The sequence below is a fragment of the Rhinatrema bivittatum genome, chromosome 8 (genome assembly GCF_901001135.1).
Source record: "Rhinatrema bivittatum chromosome 8, aRhiBiv1.1, whole genome shotgun sequence".
NCBI lineage: Eukaryota > Metazoa > Chordata > Amphibia > Gymnophiona > Rhinatrematidae > Rhinatrema > Rhinatrema bivittatum.
In genome coordinates, this window is record NC_042622.1 from 272,384,205 (window position 1) to 272,403,717 (window position 19,513).

At 49.4% G+C, this 19,513-nt stretch overlaps 1 protein-coding gene across 5 annotated transcripts in view; it reads right to left on the minus strand.

Moving 5' to 3' along the window:
• The window catches only part of RFX2 (regulatory factor X2), a 705,663-nt gene that overhangs the window by 430,351 nt on the left and 255,799 nt on the right, over window positions 1–19,513 (minus strand). For all 5 annotated transcript variants that reach the window (XM_029610912.1, XM_029610911.1, XM_029610910.1 and 2 more), the window contains one exon: window positions 7,868–8,132. In XM_029610912.1, the coding sequence (XP_029466772.1) occupies window positions 7,868–8,132 (265 nt within the window). The remainder of the gene's footprint in view (window positions 1–7,867; window positions 8,133–19,513) is intronic.

Below are 19,513 nucleotides of genomic sequence, written 5' to 3' on the forward strand. Positions count from 1 at the left end.
GGAGACCTGGAGCAAGCAGCCCCGGCTCTGTGACGGGAGGCGGAGGCACAGTCGGAGGGACCATCTTTACAGGCGGAATCGCAACTCCGAAACCCCGATCGGGTGAGGGTGGCCTTGATGTCCCGGTCACAGGAATGGTTGGTGCCAATTCTGGACGGGGCTTCTTCGATGGTGGCTCAGACGGTGGCGAGGTCGAGGATTTCGCTCCCTCGACGGTCCAAGACTTACGATGCCGATGGCGATGTTTCTCCCTACGATCCCCCCGATTTTGAGGGGGAGTAACGGGAGTCGATGGCCGTGAAGACGACGATGGCGGACGGTCACCGGACGGTGGTCCATGCTGGTGCGACTTTGTCGGTGCCGGTTCCGATGACGTCGATACGATGCACGGCGTCGGGGTGTGAACACGGAAGAGTCGTCCCATCTTCTCCATTCTGGCTTTGCGACCTTTTGATGTCATGAGGGCACATTTGGTGCAAGTCAGGACATCATGCTCACGGCCTAAACACATTACACAGACTCCATGAGGGTCTGTGATAGACATGGTACGAGTACAGTCTGGGCACCGACGAAACCACGACACCATGGCCATAGAAAAAAATCGAGCCGCGGTACGGTCGACGGCCAGTAGGCCGCGAGGGCCAAACGACGGTAATCGACGAAAGACGGTCAAAAACTTACCGGAGTACCGCGGCCTGAGAAAAGTTAGAGGCGGGACCCCTGTGGGGCAATTTAAGTTTAATTAACTCCGTGAGGAAAATTCCTGTCAGGAATCTCTTCAGAGCTCCTAAACCGTGAGGCTACTGCAGCGTGGAAAAAAGAAGACTGAAGGGGACCCCTGCTGGCTGCAGGGTTAGTGCCATGCTGGGCATGCCCAGTAGGGGCCAGTCAAAGTTCTGGAAACTTTGACAGAAGTTTTCTGTGATTGGGCTCCATCCTGATGATGTCACCCATATGTGAGGACTACCATCCTGCTTGTCCTGTGAGAAATGTTTTGTCACCTCCTTTACCTCTTTGGCAATCCTTTCTTCCGCTGGACTTTTCACTTTCTTGATTACTTTCTTAGTCTCCCTCAGTTTTACCAGATATTTTTCTTTGTGATCCTCCCTTTGGGATCTTTTATATTTCTTAGACGCTGTTCTTTTAACTTTTATTTTATCAGCCACCTCCTTTGTGAACCAGATCGGTTTCATTATCTTCTTGCTTTTCTAACATATATATTGTCGCTTCAGTAATTGCTCCTTTTAGCTTGGCCCACTGTTCCATATCTCTCATTTTCTCCCATCCTTCTAAGTTCTTCCTCCAGGTACTTCCCCATTTCATCAAAGTCCGTGTTTTTGATTCACAAAACCCTGGTCTTCGTGCAACTTCTCTGTATCATATTATGATATGAAACCATACTGTTTGATGATCACTGGTGCTGAGGTGGGCACCCACCTGAACATTAGAGACATTATCTCCATTAGTGAGCACTAAATTGCATATAGCTCCCTCCCTCGTAGGCTCCATTACCATTTGTTTGAACAGAGCCACTTGCAGGGCATCCACTATCTCTCTACTACTGTTAGATTCCGCAGAAGGGATTCTCCAGTTTACATCCGGTAGATTAAAATCTCCAACAATCACCATTTCTCCCTTCTTACTCATCTTTTGGATGTCTTCAATCAGATCTCTGTCTAGTACTTCCATTTGATTTGGAGGCCTGTAAAGCAAGCCAATAAAAATGGATGTTCCATCATCTTTTTTTTAGGACGGCCCATAAAACTTCTTCTTTGCCCCATCTTCCCTGCAGCTCGGATGCTTGAATATTGTTTTTGACATAAAGAGCCACTCCTCCCCCTTTTCTGTCCTCTCTGTCCTTTCTTAATAAGTTATCGTATTTTTCGCTCCATAAGACGGACTTTTCCCAAAGTCGGGGGAAAATGTCTGTGCGTCTTATGGAGCGAATATTAAAAAAACAAAAACAAAAAAAAAAACCTAACTACAACTCCCCCACACTCCTGACCCCCCCCCCCAAGACTTGCCAAAAGTCCCTGGTGGACCAGCAGCGATGTCCTGCACTCGAGCCGTCGGCTGCCAGTATTCAAGATGGCGCTGATAGCCTTTCCCTTACTATATCACAGGGGCTACCGGTGCCATTGGTCGGCCCCTGTCACATGGTAGGAGCAATGGATGGCCAGCGCCATCTTGTGCTCCTAACATATGACAGGGACCGACCAATGACATAGTAAGGGCAACGGCTATTGGCGCCATTTTGAATACTGGCAGCTGACAGCCCGAGTGCAGGAGATCGCTCCCGGACTCCCGCTGGACCACCAGGGACCTTTAGCAAGTCTTGGGGGGGTTCAGGAGGGTGGGGGGTTTGTAGTTAATTAAATTTAAAGGGTTGGGATGGGGAATGGGGACAAAAAAAAACCATTTTATGCCCTCCCCTAATTTGCTCCATAAGACGCCCGGGAACAGAGCCAGTTTAGCACACCATTTTTTTTTTTCCCCCCCGCTCTGAATCCTAGGTGCGTCTTATGGTCAGGTGCATCTTATGGAGCAAAAAATACGGTATATCACGGTATGGTAGTATCCCAATCATGTGAATCCGTGAACCACATCTCCGTGACAGCAACAATGTCCAAGTCCGCCTCCACCATTAGGGCTTGCAGGTCTGGGATTTTATTGCCCAAACTACGAGCATATGTGCATATAGCTTTCCAGCTGTTCTGGTACAGGTTAATGTTTTTCTTGGACTCTCTGTGGGACTTATTTTGCTGACTTTTATTATCCACTTTGCCTTTTTTTATTGTATTTGTATTAAGGGGGTGACATTCTAATGTCCTACTGTCACTGACTGTTTGAATAGCATTTCTACTGGCCGATGACCCTGGGAGGCTTTTAACTGTAGTGTTTCCCCTCGCTGAGCGTTCCCAGATTAGTGCCTCTGATGACAGAGTCACCCAGCACTGGAGAAATTACTTACCTGATAATTTTGTTTTCCTTAGTGTAGACAGATGGACTCAGGACCAATGGGTATAGTGTGCTCCTGATAGCAGTTGGAGAGGGATCAGATTTCAATCTGACATCAGCCCTAGTACATATACTCTTGCGAGATGCTATGCTCTTCAGTATTCTCTTTGAAAAGCAATTGTTGATATATGTGTGACTGAATAACTTGATTAACTTGCATAACTTGGTTAACTTGGTTAACTTTATTAACTTGAACTAGTTGATGTGGTTATAGCTGGAGTCCGCCAGTGTACTCAACCAAAAAACGCCGACACCCGGTAGGTATGGGTGTCCTAATTAGACGAAAGCTAGGCTTACCCGTGTTTGTCTTGTTCTCGGGGATTGTTCCCAGAGGGTTCCATGATTGTCGGCAACCGTGGGCACGATGCTGAGTCCATCTGTCTACACTAAGGGAAACAAAATTATCAGGTAAGTAATTTCTCCATTTCCTAGCATGTAGCAGATGGACTCAGGACCAATGGGATGTACAAAAACTACTCCCGAACCAGGTGGGAGGATGCCCGTGGCCCACTTAGTACTGCCCTTGCAAATGCTGTGTCCTCCCGAGCCTGAACATCCAGGCGATAGAACCTAGAGAAGGGCATGAATGGAAGACCATGTCGCCGCCTGACAGATCTCGGCGGGTGACAGCATCTTGGTTTCCACCCAGGACACTGCCTGGGCTCTAGTGGAATGGACCCTGACTTTTAGAGGTGAGAGCTTGCCTGCCTCTACGTAGGCCGCCTTGATAATTTCTTTGATCCAGCGGGCTAGGGTTGCCCGTGAGGCTGCTTCCCCTTGTTTCTTCCTGCTGTGAAGGACGAAGAGGTGGTCCGTCTTTCGTACGGATTCCGACTTTTCCAAGATTTGGATTAGGAATCTGCCGACGATAAGATGGCGAAGGCAGTGACATTCCTCAGAGACCTTAGGCTCGTCTGGCGATGGTAACAAGAAACCACTTTTGGTAGAAAGCAGGGGACCGTACGTAGCTGTATGGATCCCGGTGTGAACCTGAGGAACAGTTCTCAACAGGACAGTGCTTGGAGCTCAGAGATGTGTCGGACTGAACAGGCTGCCACTAGAAATACAGTCTTCAAAGTTAGTAGTCGGAGGGACAGGCCGCGGGTGGGTCTGAAGGAGGCTCCTGCTAGGAAATCTAAGGCTAGATTCAGATTCCATAAGGGTACCGGCCACTTTAGGGGTGGTCAGATCTGCTTGACCCCTTTCAGGAAGCGGGAGACGTCAGGTGAGTTACTGAGCTCTTCCCTTGCAATTTATAATGTGCTTCTAAGGTAAATTAGTGCAAAACAATCCCTTTGGAGATTTACACTTCAGTTAGTTTTCCTGAGTGACTCACTACTGTTCTGATTAACAAAGAATGATACCTATTCAAATCAAACACACATGCTTAACACTTACAGGTCGATACTGTAACGTGCGGTTGAAGATTTCCCGTCTGTAACGTGCTGGGAGCGCACAATTCGGACGCGTAAGGCGATCCAGCGATACAGTCTCCAGTTTCACGCGTCCTTAGCGCTTCTTAAAACAGACGCATAACCCTTTCCGCACGCAGCATGTATATATGTAAATGAACGAATTATCTGTATAATGAAGGAATTAGCTATTCCCCTCCGATACTGTAACGCGCGCCCCGACTATCGCTGCCATTTTGCCCCGCATTTAACCTGCTAACTTACCACCTACCCCTACCCCTGCGTTAGAGGCAGGGGTAAGGGTAGGCGGCAAGCTTTCCCCCAGCCCCCTCTCACCTGCCCTGGCCGCATCCATGGATGCTGGCCTCCGGGGCAGCCCCAGTCCTCCCCCCTCCTCCTGAAGAAAAAAAAAAAGCGAAAAAAAGTTGCGAGAGAGAGCGAGAGGGGAGAGGACGGCAATCCTACGCTCGGCAACTTACTTTTGCAGCCCCCCTCCTCCGGACATCGTGGCTTCCCCCGTGCCAGTTCCCCCTCCCCTCCTCCCGAAGCAGGGCGCGAAAAGCAGCCTTGATCCGGGAGGAGGGAAGAAGGGACTGGCAGTGTAAAGCGGCGAAGCGACTTACTTTTTGCAGCACCTTCCGGACATCGGACGACCTCTCCTGCCTCCAGCTGCTCGCGAAGATGGACGCCTGCACGGCCGCTGAAGACGTGACGTCACGACGTTTGGCGTCAGGCATCTGACGTCACGTCTTCAGCGACCGTGCAGGCTTCCATCTTCGCGAGCAGCTGGAGGCAGGAGAGGTCATCCGATGTCCGGAAGGTGCTGCAAAAAGTAAGTCGCTTCGCCGCTTTACTCCCTCCTCCCAAATATTCCAAAATATTAGCAGGCCTATAGACTCAAATAGTTGCCCCTCCTGCCCCGAGAATCCATTAAATAGAATCTGAAGGATATTTCCCACTCCTGAACCCCCCCTCCCACCTAGAACCTCCCAAAACCCTTACTGCTGTCAGACGCTCAGTACGTACGTCCAGCTCCAGAGGGTATCCAAAGTGACATTGGACATGCCAGGAACATGTACTGAGCTCCAGGTAGTGATAAGAAGTTAGGGGGGAGTGGGCCAACCATCTAATTTTATTTAGTAAATTCTGAGGGGGGGGGAGAGGGAAGGGGAGGATTTTCAGGCCTACAGGCCTGCTACATTTTTTAAATATTTTGTGGACCTTAAGGAGTGAGGGGTGATCAGCTACTTTATTTGGCTATGTTATTTGAATATAGCCAGTTAAGATAAAATGTTGTCTGGGAACACATTCCCAGATAACTTCAACCCTGCTCTTGACCATATTCAGATTTAGCCAAATAACTTATTCAACTATGAGAACCCTGCCCTGGAATGTATCCAATGTATCTGGATAAATTTTGTCTGATTAATAACTTACGGGCTGATACAGTACAGTGCGCTCCACTAGCCCGGGTATGGCCACGCGTTTGACGCGCTAGCTTTACCCCTTATACAATAAGTGGTAATAGTGCATCGAAGACGTGCGGCCAACCCCCCCCCCCCCCCCCCCCGAAACAAATAGCTCCCGCATCATGCAAATGCATGTTGATGTCCCTGTTATTCCCACGCAATCCAGAAAGCAAAATGTGCAGCGAAGCCGCACATTTTATTTTCAAAAATTAACGCCAGCCCAAAGGCTGGCATTAATTTCTGCCGGCACCAGGGAAGTGTACAGAAAAGCAGAAAAAACTGCTTTTCTGTACACCCTCCGACTTAATATCATAGCGATATTAAGTCGGAGGCCCCAAAATTTAAAAAAACAAAAATTTAAAATTGGCCCACGGCCCAAGGGTCAGAAGACCAATGCTCAATTATGCCAGCGTCCATTTTCCGAACCCGTGGCTGTCAGCGGGTTTGAGAACAGATGTCAACAAAATTGAGTGTCGGCTGTCAAACCCGCAGACAGCCGCCGCTCCTGTCAAAAAGGAGGCACTAGGGACGCGCTAGTGTCCCTAGCGCCTCTTTTTACCACAGGCCCTCATTTAAATACTGGATCGTGTGCGCAGAAGAGTGGCGCCTTGGAGCGCCGGCTCTCCTGCCGATTTTACTGTATCGGCCTGTTAGCCAGATAAAATATATTCAACTAGCCGTTAAGCCCGTAACAACGGGCTCGGTCCGTTTCCTTCCCACTCCCTCCCCCTCATTCTCCCTCCTCCTTCACCCTCTCCCCCTCCCTCCCTCCCTCCCTTCCCCCTCCTCTCTCTCACCCCCTCTCTCTCTCACACACCTCCCTCCCCCTCTCTCTCACCTCCCTCTCTCACACCTCCCTCCCCCTCTCTCTCACACCTCCCTCTCTCTCTCTCTCACCTTCCCTCCCTCTCTCACCCCTCCCCTCTCTCACCTCCCTCCCCCTCTCTCTCTCTCACCTCCCTCCCCCTCTCTCTCTCACACCTCCCTCCCCCTCTCTCACCTTCCCTCCCTCTCTCTCTCACCTTCCCCTCCCTCTCTCTCTCACCTTCCCCTCCCTCTCTCTCTCACCTTCCCCTCCCTCTCCTCAGTCACTCCCCCTCTCTCAATCCCCTCCCCTCTCTGATCATCCACAACCGGCAGATCTCGGGGGGGGGGGGGGGTGTCCCTCCCACGCGGCGCCGCTACTTCTCCTCCCGGCAGATATCGGGGGGGGGGGGGGGGGGGGGGGGGCTGTCACTCCCGTGCGCGCGGCGCCGCTACTTCTCCTCCCGCTCCTGCCGGCAGATATCGGGGGGGGGGGGGGGGGGGGGGGGCTGTCACTCCCGCGCGCGCGGCGCCGCTGCTTCTCCTCCCGCTCCTGCTTCGCGGCCGCCGCCACTCCAGCTTTTCACCCTCGCTGCCGCTCCTGCGGCCCCACCGCCATTTTTTTTTTTTTTCGGGCACGCACGGCTCTGACCAACATGCTCGCCCGCACATGCGCGGTAGAGCTGCTCTCTACTGCGCATTTGCGGGCCGTCGGTCAGAGCCCATTTATAAGGTAGATAAGTAGCCAAGTGGATAAACCTCAGAATTTATCCAAATAACTCAAAGTTATCCAGATAAACACTTTTTAATATCAGCCTCTTAATATACACGTACATATTTTAAAAGGTTTAGCACAACATATATTCTTCCTGACCATAACCAATGACATTGACTAACACATTGTTTAATGAAGTCATGAGCAGGCAAACTTTTAAAAAATCATTTTTTTCACGGAGCACAAAGTGCAAAGTGATTTTTAATTGGTCAACTGAAAAGATATGACTTCAAGATTTTCCCTAGAATGGTCCAAAATCCTACATTTTGACAAAAATGTAAGCAGACTGCTCTTCTACATTTTGATCAATGCACTTTTTGTACTCATTTGACTTTCCTAAATTTTCTACCATTTAATACAAAATGTTCTATAATTTAAAAACTACCTACCGTTGCTGGAGATGAACGAGATGTATGCGAGAGCGTATGCCTTGAGTTATCCATTCCTCCATGGATAAGGTATGCTCCAGAGCTAGAAATTATCTGGCTACTTCCTACATCCACAGCAATGCCTACCATACCATGAGAAGGAATGGCTGCAGGAGTAGATACCACGGTGGTCACCTGAGGTCCACTGCCCTGGGAATCAAAATAAGAAGCACCACTGCTCGGGGCATATATTTGAGCTTCTGTGTTATAGGAGTAGGCTGCACGTCTGTAAAAAGAAAACAAAATTCATTCAGTATTGATTAAACTACTCAGGCCTTATTCAGAGATCTCCAAAGCAGAATAATTGCTTATTTGTATTAGTTGCTTTCTGAAGATAGTATCTGAACAGTGTCACAAGACTTCTTATCTACTGGGATGGAGAAGCTCCTTCAGGCTTTAGAACATTTAAAATTCTAGAGGTGGTTGGTTTTCGGCTCTTTTCACAATCCCTTTTGAGAGAAGGTAGATACCCTACCTTTCAGGTCCATACAGAAAGAAACGCAGGAGAGCGGGCGAGTGCCCGCTCTCCTAGTGCGCGCACAGGCCAGTGTCCTGTGCGCACAATACAGTAATGGAGAAATTACTTACCTGATAATTTCGTTTTCCTTAGTGTAGACAGATGGACTCAGGACCAATGGGTATAGTGTACTCCTGATAGCAGTTGGAGACGGATCAGATTTCAATCTGACATCAGCCCCTAGTACATATACCCCTGCAGGAAGTGCAGCGCTTCAGTATTCTCCTCGAAAAGAATTGTGGATATATGTGTGATTGACTAATTTGATCAACTTGAATAACTTCAGAACTTGGATAAACTTTATAACTTGATTGGTTGAATTGGCTATAGCTGGAGACCGGAAAGCGTCGACACCCGGTAGGGTGGGTGTTCTAAGTGAATGAAAACATGGCTTACTCTTGAATCATTTGAAATTCCATGCGTAACGGCAGTCAAGGGTGGGATGCTGAGTCCATCTGTCTACACTAAGGAAAACAAAATTATCAGGTAAGTAATTTCTCCATTTCCTAACATGTAGCAGATGGACTCAGGACCAATGGGATATATAAAAGCTACTCCCGAACTGGGTGGGAGACTGCCCGTGACCCACTTAGTACTGCCCTTGCAAATGCAGTGTCCTCCCGAGCCTGAACATCCAGGAGGTAGAATCTGGAGAAGGTGTGGATGGATGACCATGTTGCCGCCCTGCAAATCTCGGCAGGTGACAGCATTCTGGTTTCTGCCCAGGACACTGCCTGGGCTCTAGTAGAATGGGCCTTGACCTGTAGAGGCGGTGGCTTACCTGTTTCTACGTAGGCACCTTGATGACTTCCTTGATCCAGCGGGCTATGGTTGCCCGCGAGGCCACTTCCCCTTGTCTCTTCCCGCTGTGAAGGATGAATAGGTGGTCCGTTTTTCGTACGGGTTCCGACATTTCCAGGTATCTGGATAGGAGTCTGCCGATGTTGAGGTGGCGTAGACTACGAGCTTCTTCCGAATTCTTCGACTCATCCGGCGATGGTAGCGAGATGGTTTGGTTAAGGTGGAAGTGTGACACCACTTTGGGAAGGAACGAAGGGACCGTTCGTAGCTGGATAGTTCCCGGGGTGAGTCTGAGGAACGGCTCCCGGCAGGACAGTGCTTGTAGTTCTGAAATGCAGCGGGCTGAACAAGCTGCCAGCAGGAATGAACATAAGAACAAAAGAAAATGCCATACTGGGTCAGACCAAGGGTCCATCAAGCCCAGCATCCTGTTTCCAACAGTGGCCAATGCTGTCTTTAAAGTTAACAGGCGGAGGGACAGACCTCGGAGGGGTCTGAAGGAGGTTCCTGCTAGAAAATCCAGGACCAGGTTCAGATTCCAAACAGGTACTGGCCACTTTAGTGGTGGGCGGATGTGTTTGAGTCCTTTCAGGAAGCGTGAAACGTCTAGGTGAGAAGCTATGCTGTCGCCCTTGCTCTTGGGGCCGTAGCAGGTAAATGCGGCCACTTGTACCTTGATGGAGTCGAGGGACAGACCCTTCTGTAGCCCATTCTGCAGGAATTCCAGGATCACTGGAACTTTAATTGAGCGTGGTATGATGTCGTGGTCTTCGCACCAGGCTTCGAATACTCTCCAAATCCTTATGTACGTTAAAGATGTGGAGAACTGGCGTGCTCAGAGTAGGATGTCGATTACAGCCCCCCGAGTATCCGCTCTTTCTCAGGCGAGCCCTCTCAATGGCCAGGCCCATAAGAGAGAATTGAGCTGGATCCTCGTGGAGGATCGGTCCTTGTTGAAGCAGGTCTCTGTGTGGAGGCAGTGGCAGGGGGGTCCCTGCCAGTAGTCTTCTCATGTCTGAGTACCACGGTCTTCTTGGCCAGTCCGGGGCCACCAGAAGTACTAGTCCCCTGTGTAGCTGTATCTTGTGAATGATTGCGCCCAATAGGGGCCACGGCGGAAAGGCGTATATTAGGGTCCCCTATGGCCAGGTCTGTACCAGGGCATCGATCCCCTGTGACTGAGGTTCCCACCTGCGGCTGAAGTACCTGGGTACTTGGGCGTTGGACCGGTTTGCCAGGAAGTCCATGTATGGTGTCCCCCACTGGTTCACTATCATTTAGAACGCTGCGGACGACAGCTTCCATTCTCCTGGGTCTAGACTTTCTCTGCTGAGGTAGTCCGCCATGAAGTTGTCTTTCCCGGTGATGTGAACGGCTGACATCTCCTGGACGTTTACTTCCGTCCACGACATTAGGGGGTCTATTTCCATAAACACCTGTTGGCTTCTGGTTCCCCCCTGACAGTTGATCTAGGCCACTGTTGTGGTGTTGTCCGACATTACTCTGACCGCTTTGTCTCGGAGTCTGTGAGCAAATCGTAGGCAGGCTAGTCTGACCGCCCGCGCTTCTAGGTGGTTGATGTTCCATCCCGCCTCTTCTGTGTTCCACTGCCCTTGGGCGGTTAACTCCTCACAGTGTGCTCTCCATCCTCATAGGCTGGCGTCTGTGGTGAGCAGGGTCCAGGTTGGTAAAGATAGCCTTGTTCCATGGCTCAGGTGGCTGACCTGCAGCCACCACCGTGGCTGGGTCCGGACTCTGCCCGGGAGTGATAGCCGTACAGCGTAGTTCTGAGACAGTGGATTCCATCGCGATAGAAGTGAGCGCTGTAGGGGTCTCATGTGAGCTCGCACCCATGGCACTACTTCCAGTGTGGATGCTATCAGACTGAGGATTTGCAGGTAATCCCATGCTGTGGGGCGAGGTTCACTCAGCAGGTTTTGTAACCGGTTCCTCAGTTTTGATCTCCTTGTGGGAGTCAGGCTGACCTTGTCTTCTTTGGTGTCGAATCGGATTCCTAGGTATTCTAGAGACTGTGAGGGATGCAGACAACTTTTGCTTGTGTTGACCACCCATCCAAGGCTCTCCAATAGAGTTTTGACTCTGTTGGTTGCTTAGTGGCTTTCCTCTGGGGATTTCGCCCTGATCAGCCAATCGTCTAGGTAAGGGTGTACGAGGATTTCTTCCTTCCTCAGTGTTGCCGCCACCACCACTATGATCTTGGTGAACGTCCGGGATGCCGTGGCTAACCCGAAGGGTAGTGCCCGGAACTGGTAGTGACGGTCCAGGATTTTGAAGCATAGGAAGTGCTAGTGTTCCTGATGAATTGGGATGTGTAAGTAGGCCTCCGAAAGATCCAGGGATATGAGAACCTCTCCCGGTTGTATCGCCCTTATTACAGAGCATAGGGTTTCCATGCGGAAGCTGGGAATCCTCAGGTGGCGGTTGACCGACTTGAGGTCCAGGATGGGCCTGAACGTCCCCTCTTTCTTGGGGACGATAAAATAAATGGAATAATGCCCAGTATTTATTTCTTGTGGAGGTACTGGGGTTATGGCCTCAAGAGCCAGTAGTCTGGTCAGTGTAGCTTCCACTGCCAACTTCTTGGGGAGGTCGTGGCAGGGGGATTCCACGAACTTGTCCGGAGGGGTTCGTAGGAAATCCAGGTAGTACCCCTCTCGAATGATGGCTAGGACCCATTTGTCCGAAGTTATCTCGACCCATCTGTGGTAGAATAGGGCAAGTTTGGACCCTATGGCTTCTTTCCTTGGATGGGTCGGCTGGATCTCATTGTGGGGTGCGGTTGGGGCCTCCTTTTTGACAAGAGCGGAGGCTGTCAGCGGGTTTGACAGCCGACGCTCAATTTTGCCGGCATCGGTTCTCGAACCTGTTGACAGCCACGGGTTCGGAAACCGGACGCCGGCAAAATTGAGCGTCTGGTTTTCAACCCGTGAGCTGATTTTAAATTTTTTTATTTTTAATTATTTTTTACTTTTGGGACCTCAGACTTAATATCACCATGATATTAAGTCGGAGGGTGTACAGAAAAGCAGTAAAAACTGTGCCGAGAGAAATTAACGCCTACCTTTGGGTAGGCGCTAATTTCTGAAAGTAAAATGTGCGGCTTGGCTGCACATTTTACTTTCTGAATTGCGCGGGAATAACTTATAGGGCCATCAACATGCATTTGCATGTTGCGGGCGCTATTAGTTTCGGGGGGGGGGGGTTGGACACGCGTTTTCGACGCGCTATTACTCCTTGCTGAATAAGGGGTAAAGTTAGCGCGTCGAAAACGCGCGTCCAACCACGGCTTAACAGTGTGCTCCACTGGAGCACACTGTACTGTATCGGCCTGTAAGTCTGTTACCCTTTTATCATCTTTGGATAGCAAGAATTAAAGCTAAATAGCTACTCTCTTTTCAAAGACAAGAATTCTAATTAACTAAAGCTTAGCTGCAAATGCTGCTGTAACTTGCAAACACAAAAAAATCAATAACAGATCTGGCTGCTTTATAATTTAAAAAGTATATATTTCAAAGGGAGCTCCAATCTGCAGCCACCCTACTATGATAATGAGTAAAAGAATAAAGATGTAGATAGTTGGGAATGAAGACTGAGAGCATTTTAGTCCTTGTTGAGCAAGTAATGAGTGAAATGGAACCTCCCTCTCCCCAAGGAAGCGGCGGCAGGTACTGCTGTTCTCATTCCCTCCCCTCCCCCAAAAAACAGAAGAATAGAGACAGACAATCCTAAAAGTAAACAAATAAAAAATGAAAATTGAGGGTATTAGTTCATCATCCCACCAAAAAACATTCCTTCAGCATCATGAGACCTTGTTTTTCCTACATTTTGAGGCCGATGCAATAAGGTGTGCTCAACAGCATACAGTTTAACCCTCAGTTGTACATGCATTTTTTGTATGCAAAAATTACTGTAGATGCAGCAAAGAGTTTTGTGCACAAGCAAAATGGAGAAATTACTTAACTGATAATTTCGTTTTCCTTAGTGTAGACAGATGGACTCAGGACAAATGGGAATAGTACTCTTCTGCTAGCATATGGGAGACGGAGTCAGATTTCAAGCTGACATCACTCTAGATATACCCCGCAGTAACCTCAGCTCTTCAGTATTCTCCTTGAAAAGCCATTGTGGATATATCTTTGCTTAAATAACTTGATTAAACTTGATTAAAACTTGAACTGGTTCAACTAATTTCCAAACTGGAGACCGCCAGTGCACTCAACCAATTAACGCCAAAAATGAACCGAATGACGGTATATAAATCTCAACAAATAAATAAATAAACAAACAAACACCGGACAAATTGTGGGTGTCGTGAACTAGGGGTAGGTCACAGCTCACCCGTATTTACTTAGTCTCGAGGTTTGCTATCCGAGGTTCTCCTTTTCTGGGGAAGCTGTGGGCGGGATGCTGAGTCCATCTATCTACACTAAGGAAAACGAAATTATCAGGTAAGTAATTTCTCCATGTCCTAGTGTGTAGCCAGGACAAATGGGATGTACATAAGCTACTCCCGGGCAGGGCAGGAGGCTGCCCTTGCGAAAGCTGCGTCTTCTCGGGCTTGAACATCCAGGCGGTAGAACCTGCAGAAGGTGTGTATGGAGGACCACATTGCCGCCCGACAGATCTCTGAGGGTGACAGTAGTTTGGTTTCTGCCCACGAAATTGCATGGGCCCTCGTAGAATGAGCCTTAACCTGTAGTGGTAAGGGCTTCCCTGCCTCTATGTATGCTGCCTTGATAACATCCTTGATCGAGCGGGCTATGGTCGCCCTCAAGGCCGCTTCTCCTTGTTTCTTCCCGCTGTGAAGGACGAACAAGCGATCCGTTTTGTGCACCAGTTGCAATCTTTCCAGGTACCGTACTATGAGTCTGTCGACATTTAGATGGCAAAGAAAGCGTGAGTCTTCCGAGCCCTTATGTTCATCGGGAGATGGTAGTGAGATGGTTTGGTTCAAGTGAAACTCGGAAACCACTTTCGGTAGGAAGGAGGGGACGGTGTATAGCTGTATGGTTCCAGGCGTGAACCTAAGGAACAGTTCCCAACAGGATTAGTGCCTGTAGTTCAGAGATGCGACAAGCTGAACATATTGCCACAAGGAATACCGTCTTCAATGTTAAGAGGCATAATGACAGACCGCGTGTTGGTCTGAAGGACTCCCCAACTAGGAAGTCAAATACTAGATTGAGATTCCATAGAGGCACTGGCCACTTCAGGGGTGGTCGGAGATGTTTAACACCTTTCAGGAAACAGATCAAATTCGGATGGGTTGATAGCCGGATACCCTCCACTTCGGTTCTGAAGCAGGACAGTACGGCTACTTGGACGTTGAGGGAGTTGAGTGACAACCCCTTCTTCATACCATCCTGTAGGAACTCCAGAATCATGGGAATCTTGGCTGTCCGCTGGATTATCCCGCGGTCCTCGCACCAGGCTTCGAATACTCTCCAGATCCGTATGTAGGTCAGGGATGTGGAGAACTTGCGTGCTCGGAGAAGGTCTCAATCAAGGCCTTTGAGTAACCACGCTTCTTCAGGCGAGTCCGCTCAAGTTCTAGACCGTAAGAGAGAATCGAGCCGGATCTTCCTGGAAAATCGGGCCCTGCCGGAGAAGGTCCCTGTGAGGAGACACAGAGGGTTCCCAGCAAGGAGCCTTTGCATGTCTGCATACCGTGGTAGTCTTGGCCAATCCAGGGCCACTAGTAGGATTAATCCCTGTGATGTTCTATCCTGCGGATGACCTTGCCCAGTAGTGGCCATGGAGGGAAGGCGTACACAGTAAGACATCCTCTCTCCAAGTCTGGTTGAGAACGTCGATCCCTTCGGAGTGTGGCTCTTGTCTGCGGCTGAAGAACCTGGGGACTTGGGCACTGAGATGGGTGGCCAGTAGATCCATGGCTGGGAGGCCCCAGCAATTTACTATCAGTTGGAAGGCTGTGGTCGACAGAGTCTATTCTCTTGGGTCCACGCTCTCTCTGCTGAGGAAGTCTGCTGAGACATTGTCTTTTCCTGCGATGTGAGAGGCCGGGATCCCTTGTAGGTTTGTCTCCGCCCATGCCATGAGAGGATCTATCTCCAGAGACACCTGCTGGCTCCTGGTTCTTCCCTGGCGGTTGATGTAAGCAACCGCTGTCGCGTTGTCAGACATTATTTATTTATTTATTTATTAAAGGCTATTATATACCGACTTTCTTCATACAAATCAAATCAACTCGGTTTACATCGAACAAGCAGTAACTATAACCAACCAATAACAAGAGATAATTTGAAGGAGTATAAAGTTACATTATAACAAGGATGTGTTAACTTGGAGTAGGAAACAAGAAGGGGCACAAAGAAAGAGTATAATATACAATGGAGTATATGAGGAAGGCAAGGAGCAGTCCTCATGATAAAGCAAATGTTGCTTACCTGATGTAACAGGTGTTCTCACAGGACAGCAGGATGTTAGTCCTCACAAATGGGTGACATCGAGGATGGAGCCCAACCACGGAAAACTTCTGTCAAAGTTTCTGGAACTTTGACTGGCCCCTACTGGGCATGCCCAGCACGGCACCAACCCTGCAGCCAGCAGGGGTCCCCCTTCAGTCTTGTTTCAAAGCTACAGGCAGTGCCGAAAAATAAAATAAGAAAAACGAACCCAACACCGCGGGGTGGCGGGCAGGTTTCGTGAGGACTAACATCCTGCTGTCCTGTGAGAACACCTGTTACATCAGGTAAGCAACATTTGCTTTCTCACAGGACAAGCAGGATGGTTGTCCTCACAAATGGGTGAGTACCGAGCTGAGGATGTCCGAACGTGCACCAAAAGTACCCAACGGCGTGCAACAGGCACAACAACTGGGGTGGAATTTGGTAGAGGACATCCGCACCCCACCGGGTAGGTGAAAGGGTATTGGTACGTCATGTTGGAAAAAGGTTACGCAAGACAGATTGGCCGAAGATGGAATCCTGTCTTCCAGCTTTGTCCAAGCAGTAGTGGGCTGCAAATGTATGGAGAGAACTCCAGGTAGCTGCCCTGCAGATGTCAGGAAGCGGCACCGATCGAAGGTGTGCTACTGAAGTTGCCATGGCCCTCACAGAGTGTGCCTTAACACGGTCTTGAAAGGGAACGCCAGCCTGCTGATAGCAGAAAGAGATGCAGTCCGCCAACCAGGAGGAAAGAGCCTGCTTACCCACAGGTTGCCCTAACTTGTTAGGATGGAAAGAGACGAATAATTGAGTGCTCTTCCTGTGGGCAACTGTACGGTCTAGATAGAAAGCTAGAGCTCGTTTACAGTCGAGGGTATGCAGAGTCTGTTCCCCGGAGTTGGAGTGGGGCCTGGGAAAGAAAATAGCTAGTATGATGGATTGATTAATATGAAACTCCGAAACTACCTTAGGCAAGAATTTTGGGTGAGTGCGGAGTACCGCCCGGTCCTGCAGGAGTTTAGTGTAAGGCGGATAGGTAACTAGGGCCTGTAATTCACTAACCCTGCGAGCTGAAGTGATAGCCAAAAGGAAAATCACTTTCCATGTGAGATATTTATGATCACAGGAGTGAAGAGGTTCGAAAGGTGGTTTTATAAGGCGACCAAGAACCAGATTAAGGTCCCAAGATGGGGCCGGAGGACGTAAAGGTGGCTTCAAATGGAGCAAGCCTTTAAGAAAGCGTGTTACAAGGGGTTGTACTGAAATAGGGACACCCCCGATACCTTTATGGAAGGCGGCTACCGCACTGACATGCATTCTAATGGAAGATGTCTTCAGACCTGATTCTGACAAATGCCAAAGATAGTCCAAAAATTTAGGAATTGGACAGGAAAGGGGATCAAGGGACTGAGAAGTGCACCATGATGTGTACCTTTTCCATTTATAGGAGTAAGATTTTCTTGTGGAAGGCTTTCGTGAAGCGATGAGGACACGAGAAACTGAATCCGATAGGTTATGTGGTTGAAGGACTAACCTTTCAACATCCATGCCATCAGGGACAAGGCTTGGAGATTGGGATGGAGGAGGCATCCGTCGTTTTGGGTGATCAGATGCGGGTCCTTTCCCAAGGGAATGTGTCTGCGGATGGAGAGATCCTGGAGTATGGGAAACCACACTTGGCGTGGCCAGTGCGGTGCTATCAGGATCATGGTTCCCTTGTCCTGACGTAGCTTCACAAGAGTCTTCGACAGAAGAGGAAGTGGAAGGAATGCATAACGCAGACCGGTTGTCCACGGGAGGGAGAATGCATCCCTGGGCCGAGAGTGCTGAGTCCGAATGAGAGAGCAGTAATTGGCCACTTTGTGGTTCTGAGGGGACGCAAAGAGGTCTATGTGCGGATAACCCCATTTCTGGAAAAGAGAGGTCGCTACCAAGGGATTGAGTGACCACTCGTGTGGTTGGAAGACACGGCTCAGCCCGTCTGCCAAGACATTTTGTACTCCCGGCAAGTAGGTGGCCCTGAGGTACATGGAACGGGAGAGGGCTTCTGCCCAAATCTGCGCAGTTTCCTGACAGAGAAGGAAGGAGCCTGTGCCTCCCTGCTTGTTGATGTACCACATGGCCACCTGGTTGTCCGTCTGAATCAAGATTATGTGATTTGATAGGCAATCTTGAAAAGCCCGGAGAGCGTATCGGATTGCTCGAAGCTCCAGGAAATTTATCTGGTATTTGGCTTCCTCTAGAGACCAGAATCCTTGGGTTTATAAACTGTTTACATGGGCTCCCCAGCCGACATTGGAAGCGTCGGTGGTGAGAATTATTTGAGGATCTGGTGGATGAAAGGGCAAACCTTGGAGGAGGTTGGATTGATTTGTCCACCAGGCAAGGGACAGATGGAGTGCATCGGTGATGCGGACAATGGTCGACAGAGGCTGAGTGGCTTGGATCCATTGTGATTTCAGAGTTCATTGCATGACTCTCATGGCCAGACGGGCCATTGGAGTCACATAAACTGAGGAGGCCATGTGTCCCAGCAGAATGAGGAATTGGGGAGCTGTTGCTGTGGATTGAGACTGCAACTGGCAAGCTAGGGACACAAGGGTTTGAACACGTTGATGAGGAAGGAAAGCTTTTGCCTGTAAGGTGTCCAAGTCTGCTCCAATGAAGGATAAGGTTTGAGATGGGAGTAAGTAGGATTTCTCGTAGTTGACAAGAAATCCTAGAGAAATTAGAGTTCGAATTGTCAGGGTCAGGGAGGACCGAGCGATTTGCTGGGTTGTGGCCCTGAGCAACCAATCGTCCAAGTAGGGGTAGACATGGACATCTTCCTTCCTGAGGAACGCTGCAACCACTACGAGACATTTGGTGAAAACTCGCGGTGCGGATGCTAGGCCAAATGGGAGCACTCTGTATTGATAGTGGTTTTGGCCTACTAGAAATCGGAGGTATTTGCGATGAGATTGAGTTATCACAATGTGGGTATAAGCGTCTTTGAGATCTAGAGAGCAGAGCCAGTCCTCTCTTGGCAGCAGAGGGAGAAGCGAGCCCAGGGTTACCATCTTGAACTTTTCTCTGTGAAGGGACTTGTTGAGGGCCCGTAGTCCAGGATTGGTCAAAGTCCTCCTGACTTTTTTGGGATCAGAAAGTACCTGGAATAGAACCCTAGTCCGTGTTGCGAGAGAGGAACGGGTTCTATAGCGTTAGACTGGAGGAGAAGGGAAACTTCCTGCTCTAGAAGAACAGAGTGGTCGGTAAGTCTCCACGCTTGCAGAGGTGGAGAGTCCGAAGAAAGAGTTAGGAAGTTTAGATGGTAACCTTGTGCAATTATCGCTAGCACCCATTGATCTGTGGTGATGCGATGCCATTTTTCTGTAAAGTGGCTTAGTCGACCTCCTACTTGTATGTTTGGTAGAGGGACTAGGCATCTGCTCTCTAAGTGAAAGTCAAAACCCCGACGCAGGGCCTGGTTGCGGAGCTGTTTTGGGCTTTTGCTTTCGAGGTTGGCGAGGCTGAGGCTTTTGATACGGCCTCGTTGACCTAGACTTGGTGTGTGGGGGATAATACTTCCGTGGACGGAAGAATGACTTTTTAGGTTCCCTCTTAAATGGTTGTTTAGAAGGGAAGTCTGAAGGAATCGATGAAAGCTGCTTAAGGGTCTCGTGATGATCCTTGAATTCAGCAACTATTTGGTGAATTTGCTCACCAAACAAATTATCCCCTAAACAGGGCAGGTCGGAGAGCCTGTCCTGAACCTCCGGGCGAAGGTCAGAAGACTTAAGCCAAGCCCAGCGTCTTGCTGAGATGGCTGTAGCAGACAGTCTAGTGGAAGCATCGAAGATGTCGTAAGATGTTCTTATCTCA